The 11,429-nt window shown below is 42.5% G+C and overlaps 1 protein-coding gene across 2 annotated transcripts; it reads left to right on the top strand.

The window, feature by feature from the left end:
* Positions 1-1,742: 1,742 nt before the first annotated feature.
* LOC121737671 (tetraspanin-33-like) lies at positions 1,743-11,429 on the top strand. 2 transcript variants are annotated; one of them, XM_042129335.1, is made up of 7 exons: positions 1,743-1,971; positions 4,302-4,376; positions 4,991-5,119; positions 6,315-6,488; positions 7,476-7,655; positions 8,437-8,612; positions 11,063-11,429. In XM_042129335.1, the coding sequence occupies exons 1-7, from the start codon at positions 1,888-1,890 to the stop codon at positions 11,073-11,075; spliced, it is 831 nt and encodes a 276-aa protein (XP_041985269.1). In that variant the 5' UTR covers positions 1,743-1,887; the 3' UTR covers positions 11,076-11,429. The 2 variants fall into 2 exon arrangements, with proteins under 2 accessions (XP_041985269.1, XP_041985270.1); XM_042129336.1 differs by lacking the exon at positions 11,063-11,429 and adding an exon at positions 8,666-9,087 and having other exon boundaries at positions 8,437-8,481.

Genomic DNA, 11,429 nt, shown 5'->3' with positions numbered 1-11,429 from the left:
AAAGACATCGTCATTTTTAATATGGCTTGTTTTTTGTTATTTCAGCAAGATTATCCAAGTATATAATTAGAAAAATAATTACATTACATTATTTGACACATAATAACGAACAAGAAATTATAAACTCTTTTTATATTAAATAACTGGCAACACCTATTTCTATGACCGTATTGGATCCAATCTCTCAGCAAATGTCAAAAATCGATCAAATCAAGGAAGAAATGAATCATATGTATTACATTATCCAATATCATTGATTCAATGATTTCGGATCCAATATATATGATAATCTAATATCCCCCTTACACATAAAATGTCGTTTTTTTTATATTTCCCTATTTAAAGTCCGTCAAGAAAGTAAAGAAATTAAATCGTAGTGTCATCCCTTTTTTCAAAAGCCGTGTTCGCATAGACATAAATACTGTCGTACGTGTTCGTTTCATTTTTTCGCAGTTTGGCAGCTGACTGTCAACTTCATAATTGAGTGTCATGTTCAATAAAATACTTTGACTCTGACAGAAATTGCTAGTATTTTATTGAACATGACACTCAATTATGAAGTTGACAGTCAGATGCCAAACTGCGAAAAAATGAAACGAACACGGCTTTAGATTGATTTGAAAGGGATGACACTACAATGTTGCCACTTTTAATTTCTTCACTTTCTTGACAGACTAAAGAACACAAGATAATAAGTGTTATGCTGGCACTTCACATGCTTTTTGTATTTGCTATTGGTGTTGTATTTGGCAACATTATTGACGAACTGGCACTTCACATGGCTATTTGTATTTGCTATTGGTGTTGTATTTGGCAACATTATTGACGAATAAGCAAACAAGCAAATAAAGGCAAATACGACCTTCCAGCTTCTATAGCAAACTTACAAACATTCGATTCAGAATTTTTAAATCAGGTTTGTGTTCACAAAAAATTGGACCACTAATCTCCAAGTCACGATACAACACTGAAAATGACTGAAATTTTGCTGAAAATCACCAGCGGGGCTAAAATGGTCGCTTTGAAGAATCATGATATGAATAATAATATGATTCATTTTTCTAAAGTCGCAAAATGCAACTCTGCTTGCAATTCATTTCTGTATTTTTGTACTGATTTGACATTTGTCAGTTTGACAGTTTTGACAATTCATTTGCTGAATTGATTGAGAGGAATTGCTATATGTGACCATTTTAGCCCCGCTGAAATTTGAATATATACTATCTGTTGTCAAGTTGATAGCACCGGCTTATTTGTGTATAATGCCTATTTGACTCTTTTGATGTGCGTCAAAAACCAACAAAGGTACGTGTATTTGGTATTGTCAAATAAGGCCAATACTTTGTTAAACATACCGTCTACACATGGTGATTGTTTGGCAAATACATCAAATACGCAAATACAATTTAAGCTTAGAACAAACCTACGCGTCAGTGACGGAGCGTCAAGTTGTGTCAAGTTGTCAAATGTGTTTTTGTATACAAAACACACATTTGACAACTTGACGCTCCGCTTTGCAGTCGCCTGGTCGCGTAGGTTTGGCCTAAGGTTAATAGCCATGGGATATGTGAAGTGCCAGCATAATTTGACAAGATTTGATTGGCTACCAATCCATCAGATACATGACACTGACCCTAAGCTGTTCAAAGCTTAAAAACACACCCATGTGATAATTTTATCCGTCATTTACATTTTACTGGCAACACTTTCTTAAACGTCAAACAAACAAATCGAAACTTGTGTCTTGTGCACACAAAAATTACTCATCTCTTGAATCCATCACATATTTCTATACAAATTGACCAAATTAATCAATGATTTATAAAACTAACACAAGTGCTTGATAATCTAATATCTATATGTGGTTATAAAATTGTTTCAAACAAGATGCATCGCAGAAGAGGTCCCAATTTTACGTACGTTAGTGGCTGCGTGAAATATATGATTTTTATTTTGAATTTTATATTCTGGGTAAGTAAAACTATGTTTTATAAGTGAAACAAACAATAGTTACTTTTACTTTCATTCATATACATCCGGTAAAACTTAGTAACGTGTTATAACAATTGTTTTGTTTCGAATGATTCATTGTTCAAAGAACAACATACTAAACATAATTTATATAGAATAGGTGGACGGATGTTCGTTAGTAATTCGCGAATTCCGCTTTCAATATTTATATCAGGATGTCGAGCGTTTCGCGTTTGTTGTATAATAAATGTGTGCCAGCAAAGATCACTATGTTCCTTATAATAATATTTATAATTCTGGAATAAAATACTATGAGAGGCATAAGTTTATATTAAGCAATGCCTGTTACTTCTTTACACTTAAAATCACAAACAATTTGGATGAAATATTATGGTATGAAGCTACTTTAGTTCCCAGAAAAGCTCCTTATCATAGAATAATGTATAGTGTCAACCTAATAAAGAATTTACTGCAAAACTGCTATTAAACCTACAAATAATAAATACTAAGGAAAAGTAACTCCGTCAAAAAACATGTTCTACAATACTTGTCAAAAATGTGTACCTAGGTACACCTTTTTTAAATACATTTGCAATATTTAGGTGGCCTTCAGCGGTATCAGACTGCCATTACATTGACAGTTCGGAAGGAATAAAATTTAAAATGGTAATAGTATGGAAGTTACATTTCCTTAGTTTTTATTATTCGTAGTATTCAACACACTTCTAGTTTGTCAGTTTCTATGAAAAAGGTGTTTGCATTGCAACTAATTTTCAATTCAAGTTGAAACACTGCATTCATTACCACAACAATACTTATGGACATTAATTAGGCATGTCACTGTGTACATAATGCATTCCCATGCTTCACAGCAAACATAAATACTAAAAAAAGACATGCAATATTATATGAACACCAATAAGCATGGTTTATCATCCCAAAAAAATGTATTAAGTTATGAATGCAGTTGTTCTTTAGATCATTTTGAACAAGACTGTATTCATAGTTCAACAAAAAGTTTCGTGGGTCAGTACACAAATGCTTAACAGCAACCATATCTATTATGACAAAATAGGCACTTTGTCAGGACTTAAACAACATAATAGTTTGTTTTGGTATAAATGTACTATTATGTGTGTTGAAAAAATAAACTCCTACCAATAAATTCATAGGTGAGTTATTAATTACCACACAATTTTGCTTAAAACCGCATGAGCTGTTATTTCCAATTAAATAATTATAACATTTGCCTCGGTAATTGTTTTCCTGTCCTCTCTTTATCAACAGAGTCAAAATGACTCAGTCTGTTTTAGCGGATTCATGTCTCCTGTTACCCCCCCCCCCCCCCCTGCCTAACATACTTTCCTTAAGACTCTCTTTTTCTCAAAGTCATGTCAAATAGAAAATTTCATCCAAATTGCTTTAGTTATCTTTTTAAGTATGGAGATGCAACATACAGACGCACTTTCGCATTCAAAATATTTGTATGTCATAACAAAACACATTTCTCCCACATATTGATGGTGGCAATGGTTTTTGTGCTCGGCTTTCTCTGATGTTTCTATTGTCATTGTGATTGCTTTCATTAGAGCTGTCATGACAATGATCCAGCTTTTCCAATGACACATTGATTGTTTTTTGTATGAAAACTGACAAATGAATTAAGAGGTAATAGGCAGACAGAAAAACACACTTTTGCATTTATATTATTAGTATAGATTAGCTTAGCATTTAACTATTCATGTTATAACAACATTGGTATTGTCTGTTACCTTTACTACCTATGCTAGTACCTACAGAACTATGTGTACGAAGTTTCGTTATGATCATGAAGTTTTCAGCTGAAAACATAAAAAAAAACTTTAATTCACTTTTTTAATATTAGTAGGAATCACAGACATAGATCAAGATAGATACCGCATGTGTATGTACTTCGCGTGCCATATCGCGTTCCCAAACGACGAGCAATGCTCGTCTTTCGAAAGTCTGTTCTTTAGTCTGCTAACGGAATCGGACATCAATCGGAATTTTAAAAATGCCTAAACGCCTAAAAGTACCGTATTGAGCTGTAGAAATTCATATAGAAACGTTGGCCTAGATAATGGACATGTTTCATATGATCGGTACGTGACAGTAGGTAGGAAAAAAGTGGCACACTCGTTTTCATACAAATGGTATGCGGTATCTATCTTGATCTATTTCTGTGGTAGGAATGAATGGAAACATAGTAAAGTTTAGGTTTTCCTTATCTAAAACCGCAGGAAATAGTCAAATTATATATTATGTTAAATAATTTATGTAATTATCATTAAATGATAACCATTTTTCAGTTGCTCGGTGGATTACTGATAGCGGTTGGGCTGTATGCTTTCATCGACAAATGGCAGGCCACGGGTCTTATCAAGGTTGTTACATTTTATTATTATTGTATTTATTATATATTTTTTTATAAATGAACCATGAAAAAAATACACAACTAACTACAAGTAATTGCTATCGCCTGTGGATACTACCAATATGTATAAATGGCCCTTATATTGCTAGTTTTTCAAATAAGGGATAAAAAAAATATTGATTCTCAATACAAGTTAAATACAATTTAGAAATGTATATACAAGAGTTTTGTTATAAAATAGTATCTACTAACTAAATGTGTGCTCACAAAACTTACCCTAAGACCTCGTCTTAGGGTAAGTTGCGGTACAGTCTTCTTTCTTTGTTGGTGACTTCTTACTATTGAAAAGCAATTTTTTTAGCGTAAATCCAAATGTAGTAAAACAAAAGTTGTTCAGAATGACCCCTTGAGTCACGGTTACTGTGAAAGTAGCAGCACTGAAAGAGTTATTTTTTTTAAATTATTAATGTATGACGAAATTCATGAGTTGGGACATTTCTAATCAATACATGTCACAAACAAGTCACAAAAGCAAATCTGTATAGTTAACAGCTATAATTTAATAATCTCTGCTGTCTATGTCCATTCAAAATGACTAATAATAATTTGTATTTAATGTTCCAGCTGGACACAGTATACGATATAATGTTGAACATCAGTCTGCTGATCGCTCTGCTCGGTGGAGTGGTGTTCATAGTGAGCTTCGCCGGCTGCATTGGGGCTCTCAGAGAGAACACCTGTCTGCTTAAGTTTGTGAGTTTGTTTGTTACTATAGTCAAAATAATTTAAGGTGGCACCAGCGGTCATTGACCTTTCTAGTTTAGGAGCTATATTAAAGGTGCTCGCACTATATTTTGTTAACCTTTAACATCACTGGCGGGGTCTACGCAGACCCCACGCGCAGTTTTTTGACGCTATTTTTTTAAATTGGCAAGCTACGTTCGCTCATTTTCAGCTAATCTCAATGCAACGCGAGCTCTTTCAATGAGTAAAAGTCCGTCGCTCCTCTGTTAGGAGAAGTTACATTTTCTCTTATGTGGGGATACCTGCAGACCCCACCCGTGATTTAACGTATATACTTTTTTCACATTGGCTATGTGTTTATTTGTTTGTTTTTTTTAATTGCCTATGTATAAATGGAAAAATGTGTTACGACTAAAAGAAAATCAAATTGCACAAATCATATTCAATTTTGATGTCTCTGAAAGTTTTTGGAAGAGTTAGAGGTAACTAGGCCTAGTGCACCAAAAATTAAGCGAAGATGCTATTTCAGTACCAGAACTTACTTACTTATGTACTTCTAGACCCCAGGCGTGACGGAACGTTACCCAAAACAACGCGTGTACTTAAAGGTTAACTTAAGGAAAAAATTGAACTCTCATAAAGACTGTTAAAGATTCAATGGAAAACTTTTTGGTGACTCTTAGTATGATAATCTCCAACTATTTATTATAAGTTCCAAGTGATATACTTCATACTCAGACGACATCGCCCTTAGACTAGTAATATGACAAGTGTTTTGACAGGGGTCAATGACCGCTACGAATAGAATTCGGCATTCCACAGAATAGCACCTATCTCCTTTTGACGTGGGAGAGCCATGCTTCGGCACGAATGGGCCGGCTCGACCGGAGAAATACCACGTCCTCACAGAAAACCGGCGTGAAACAGCGCTTGCGCTGTGTTTCACCGAGTGAGTGAGTTTACCGGAGGCCCAATCCCCTACCCTATTTCCTTCCCTATCCTCCCTTATTCCATTCCCTTTCCATCCCTACCTTCCCCTATTACCCTATTCTCTCTTAAAAGGCTGGCAACGCACCTGCAGCTCTTCTGATGCTGCGAGTGTCCATGGGCGACGGAAGTTGCTTTCCATCAGGTGACCCGTTTGCTCGTTTGCCCCCTTATTTCATAAAAAAAAAGCCGGACTTAATATCTCTATCTCTTTCAGTACTCCCTCTGCCTGCTCGTGCTATTCCTGGTGGAGATGGGCAGTGCGGTCTGCGGGTTCGTGTTCCCGCGCCTCCTCCACGGCCTGGTGGAACAGAGCTTCACCGAGCGAGTGGTCCACGCGTACAGGGACGACCCTGACCTCCAGAACTTCATTGACTTCGCGCAGAGCGATGTGAGTTTCGAACACACCGCGGCACTACACACACACACTCACACACACACACACACACACACACACACACACACACACACACACACACACACACACACACACATACACACACACACATATAACAGAGCTTCATCGAGCGAGTGGTCCACGCGTACAGAGACGACCCCGACCTCCAGAACTTCATCGACTTCGCGCAGAGCGATGTGAGTTGCGCACACATCGCGGCATGCACAATTACACTGACATATTTACCATTGCATAGCGGCAGAGTGGTCCTAATTTTGAGCAGTGATTTCAGTTGCGCGCACACCGCGACACACACACACACACACACACAGATACACTTATGACGACATTATTTATTGAGACGACATTTTACTTGATTGATGCAGTTGATACTATTAAACAATGTTACTATTAATTCATTTGACATAGCCATTAAGATTATTCCACTTTACAATGTGCAATTAATCTATATTAATATTATAAAGCGGAAGAGTTTGTTAGTTTGTTTGTTTGTTTGAACGCGCTAATCTCAGGAACTACGGTCCGATTTGAAAAATTCTTTCAGTGTTAGATAGTCCATTTATCGAGGAAGGCTATAGGCTATATTTTATCACGCTAAGAGTAATAGGGGGGTAAGAGTAAGAGTAATAAAGAAAAAACGGGGGAAATTATTTGAAAGGGCTTATCTCACGAACTACTAGAGCATTTTTTCTGTTATTTAGATCAGATATAGACCACGTGAAGGATCATAGGTTTTTTTTGTGGACTAATTTTTCTGTGAAATATCTAGTTTACGCGGGCGAAGCCGCGCGGAACGTCTAGTATACAATAGGTTTAGGTTTAAGAATTTATTCTCAGAAGACCTACAGTCACTTATATGAGAACTTAAAACTAAAGATAATTTTTTTTTCAATGGTCATATTACAGTAATATATAAATACACAGTAGTATAAGTTGTTAATATTATACTCTACATTTCAGTTCCAATGCTGCGGTTTAACCTCGGACGGTTACATGGACTGGTCGAAGAATGAATACTTCAACTGTTCCTCGCCTTCCGTTGAACGGTGCGGGGTGCCCTTCTCGTGCTGTGTCAACGCTACTGATATTAGCTCGGGGCTCGTGAACATCATGTGTGGTTACGGGGTGCAGAATTACCCCGTGAGTACCTGTGATAAACATAACTTAAACTTTGTGTCTTTTGTTTATCCCTCTGAAACTATAAAAAAATATCTTATGGCGTTTCCTAGGACTCAACATATTTTCCATACTGTTTGGTATTGTTTATCAAAATCGGTTGATCAACAAAACAGCAGGCAGATACTCTCTATTAATGCTCACATGCGGTTTTACTCGATAGTTTTACTCCGAATCGAGTAATAATTACCTTGTGGACGGCAAAAGTCACAGCTCGAAGGCTCGCATCGAAATGTGTGGACGAAATCCCGAGCCGCGGGTTTTGCTCGACGTTATTGCTCGATCGAGCAAAACCGTATGTGAGTACTTAGCATTACACTTATTTTATCTTAGGCTTGCATATAAAATGTATGGGCGCCTTGCCCGCAAACCGCTAGCAATAAGCAAGTCTAAAGCAAAATCAGTGCGAATGTATCTGCTTATTCATTAACGCTCAAACGACTGAAGTGATGTTGATGACCCAATAAGGGATTCATGCCTGTTTTCACCAACCGCCTCCTAACGCTAAGTGGTCCCCTAGCGGCCATTAAGGGTACATATCCTTCAAGATTTCACGAATTTTTGTGTGTCACGTTCGTCCTTAGGGCGTAAGAACTTTTGCGAAACATTACTTTTTTTTAAATGTGTTTGTTTTAAAAGATATTTGACCCGCAAAGATCGCTAGGGAACACTTAGCGTTAGGAGACCGTTGGTGAAAACAGGCATCAGGTTATAAAGTTACTCAAACTTTATGATCAATTTCCAGGTGGCAGAAGCGAGCAAACGCGTGTGGACGAGCGGGTGTATAGAGATAGTGCGGTCGTGGGCGGAGCGCAACCTGTACACGATCGCGAGCGTCGCGCTCGGCGTGGCGCTGTCGCAGCTGTTTGTTATATACCTCGCGAAGACGCTGGAGGGCCAGATCGAGCTGCAGAAGGCCAGGTGAGGGCCGCTAGCGAGTCGTTAGCGAGCGGCGAGCGAGCGGGTGTATAGAGATAGTGCGGTCGTGGGCGGAGCGCAACCTGTACACGATCGCGAGCGTCGCGCTCGGCGTGGCGCTGTCGCAGCTGTTTGTTATATACCTCGCGAAGACGCTGGAGGGCCAGATCGAGCTGCAGAAGGCCAGGTGAGGGCCGCTAGCGAGTCGTTAGCGAGCGGCGAGCGAGCGGGTGTATAGAGATAGTGCGGTCGTGGGCGGAGCGCAACCTGTACACGATCGCGAGCGTCGCGCTCGGCGTGGCGCTGTCGCAGCTGTTTGTTATATACCTCGCGAAGACGCTGGAGGGCCAGATCGAGCTGCAGAAGGCCAGGTGAGGGCCGCTAGCGAGTCGTTAGCGAGCGGCGAGCGAGCGGGTGTATAGAGATAGTGCGGTCGTGGGCGGAGCGCAACCTGTACACGATCGCGAGCGTCGCGCTCGGCGTGGCGCTGTTTGTTATATACCTCGCGAAGACGCTGGAGGGACAGATCGAGCTGCAGAAGGCCAGGTGAGGGCCGTTCGCCAGTCGTTAGCGAGCGGCGAGCGGCGAGCGAGCGGGTGTATAGAGATAGTGCGGTCGTGGGCGGAGCGCAACCTGTACACGATCGCGAGCGTCGCGCTCGGCGTGGCGCTGTTTGTTATATACCTCGCGAAGATGCTGGAGGGCCAGATCGAGCTGCAGAAGGCCAGGTGAGGGCCGTTCGCCAGTCGTTAGCGAGCGGCGAGCGGCGAGCGAGCGGGTGTATAGAGATAGTGCGGTCGTGGGCGGAGCGCAACCTGTACACGATCGCGAGCGTCGCGCTCGGCGTGGCGCTGTTTGTTATATACCTCGCGAAGATGCTGGAGGGCCAGATCGAGCTGCAGAAGGCCAGGTGAGGGCCGCTAGCGAGTCGTTAGCGAGCGGCGAGCGGCGAGCGAGCGGGTGTATAGAGATAGTGCGGTCGTGGGCGGGGCGCAACCTGTACACGATCGCGAGCGTCGCGCTCGGCGTGGCGCTGTCGCAGCTGTTTGTTATATACCTCGCGAAGACGCTGGAGGGCCAGATCGAGCTGCAGAAGGCCAGGTGAGGGCCGCTAGCGAGTCGTTAGCGAGCGGCGAGGGAGCGGGTGTATAGAGATAGTGCGGTCGTGGGCGGAGCGCAACCTGTACACGATCGCGAGCGTCGCGCTCGGCGTGGCGCTGTTTGTTATATACCTCGCGAAGACGCTGGAGGGACAGATCGAGCTGCAGAAGGCCAGGTGAGGGCCGTTCGCCAGTCGTTAGCGAGCGGCGAGCGGCGAGCGAGCGGGTGTATAGAGATAGTGCGGTCGTGGGCGGAGCGCAACCTGTACACGATCGCGAGCGTCGCGCTCGGCGTGGCGCTGTTTGTTATATACCTCGCGAAGATGCTGGAGGGCCAGATCGAGCTGCAGAAGGCCAGGTGAGGGCCGCTAGCGAGTCGTTAGCGAGCGGCGAGCGGCGAGCGAGCGGGTGTATAGAGATAGTGCGGTCGTGGGCGGAGCGCAACCTGTACACGATCGCGAGCGTCGCGCTCGGCGTGGCGCTGTCGCAGCTGTTTGTTATATACCTCGCGACGACGCTGGAGGGCCAGATCGAGCTGCAGAAGACCAGGTGAGGGCCGCTAGCGAGTACGCAGCGAGTTCGTAACAAGTTCACAAGGAGTTCACGGCGAGTTTGCGGCAAGTTCGCGGCGAGTACGCAGCATGTCCGCGGCGAGTTCGCAGCAAGTTCGCACCCCGTTCGCAAAGAGTTCGCAGCTAGTTAACAGCGAGTTCACGGCGAGTTGGCAGCAAGTTCGCAAAGTGTTCGCGGCGAGTTCTCAGCAAGTTCGCGGCAAATTTGCGGCGAGTTCGCGGCTAAGTCGCAGCAGGTTCGCGGCTAGGTCGCAGCAGGTTCGCGGCTAGGTCGCAGCAAGTTCGCAGTGAGAACTCAGTAAGTTATCGGCAAGTTCGAGGCCAGTTCGCAGCAAGTTCGCGGCGAATTCACGGCGAGTTGGCAGCAAGTTTGCGGCGAGTTCGCAGCAAGTTCGCAACGTGTTCGCAGTGTGTGCGCGGCGAGTTCGCAGCAAGTTCGCGGCTAGGTCGCAGCATGTTTGCGGCTAGATTGCAGCAAGTTCGCGGTGAGTTCAAAGCAAGTTCGCGGTGAGTTCGCAACTTGTTCGTGGCGAAAACTTCATATCGCTAAGACGCTCAAGGGACAAATCATAAATTGAGCTGCTAAAGGCCAGGTGAGGGCCTATACGTATATCTGTGCTGTAACCCTTTTTCTGGACTTGCAACGAAGAACTGCATTAGGAACACACAACATATAATAATTTTAAAGAGATAACAAATGTTATTATTACAAAAAAGATGCTTAAAAATTTTGGGTTTCCGCAAAGTAACGCCTGATTCTAATTTTTTTTTTTTTTTTCAGATGGCAAACATGAAATAGGGGATCGGCGGGCGCTTACCGTGACGAGTGTCACAGGGCTCTACTGTAGCCCGCGCCCGCCGCACCGGGGCCCAGCGCCCCGCGCTACTAGTGGGCTATACGCCACTGAGATAGGTGGCCACAATACGCCACCGAGCCAGTGGACCACAATCCGCCACTGAGTCAGTGGGACCCGTGTTACTCTGATACGCCACTCGGTCAGCCCTATGACAATACGCCACTGAGAAAGGCTGAAGAAAGAGTCTTGAACAGGACCTAACAGATTTTTATACTATGCTAATTGCTAGGGTTTACAAAATATCGAAAATCCGCCACTTATAGTTTCTAAGGGCCTTTCCACACGACGTAT

This window comes from Aricia agestis, chromosome 21 (genome assembly GCF_905147365.1).
Source record: "Aricia agestis chromosome 21, ilAriAges1.1, whole genome shotgun sequence".
NCBI lineage: Eukaryota > Metazoa > Arthropoda > Insecta > Lepidoptera > Lycaenidae > Aricia > Aricia agestis.
The sequence above is the reverse complement of the archived record's forward strand: the minus strand, read 5'-3'. Positions and strand labels throughout refer to the sequence as shown.

Bases quoted from the DNA above. Each gene is read 5' to 3' on its own strand.
- LOC121737671 (XM_042129335.1), top strand. From the start codon at position 1,888: ATGCATCGCAGAAGAGGTCCCAATTTTACGTACGTTAGTGGCTGCGTG. The intron at 4,377-4,990 runs GTTGTTACATTT...TTAATGTTCCAG, and splicing joins AGGCCACGGGTCTTATCAAG to CTGGACACAGTATACGATAT. The intron at 6,489-7,475 runs GTGAGTTTCGAA...TCTACATTTCAG, and splicing joins TTGACTTCGCGCAGAGCGAT to TTCCAATGCTGCGGTTTAAC.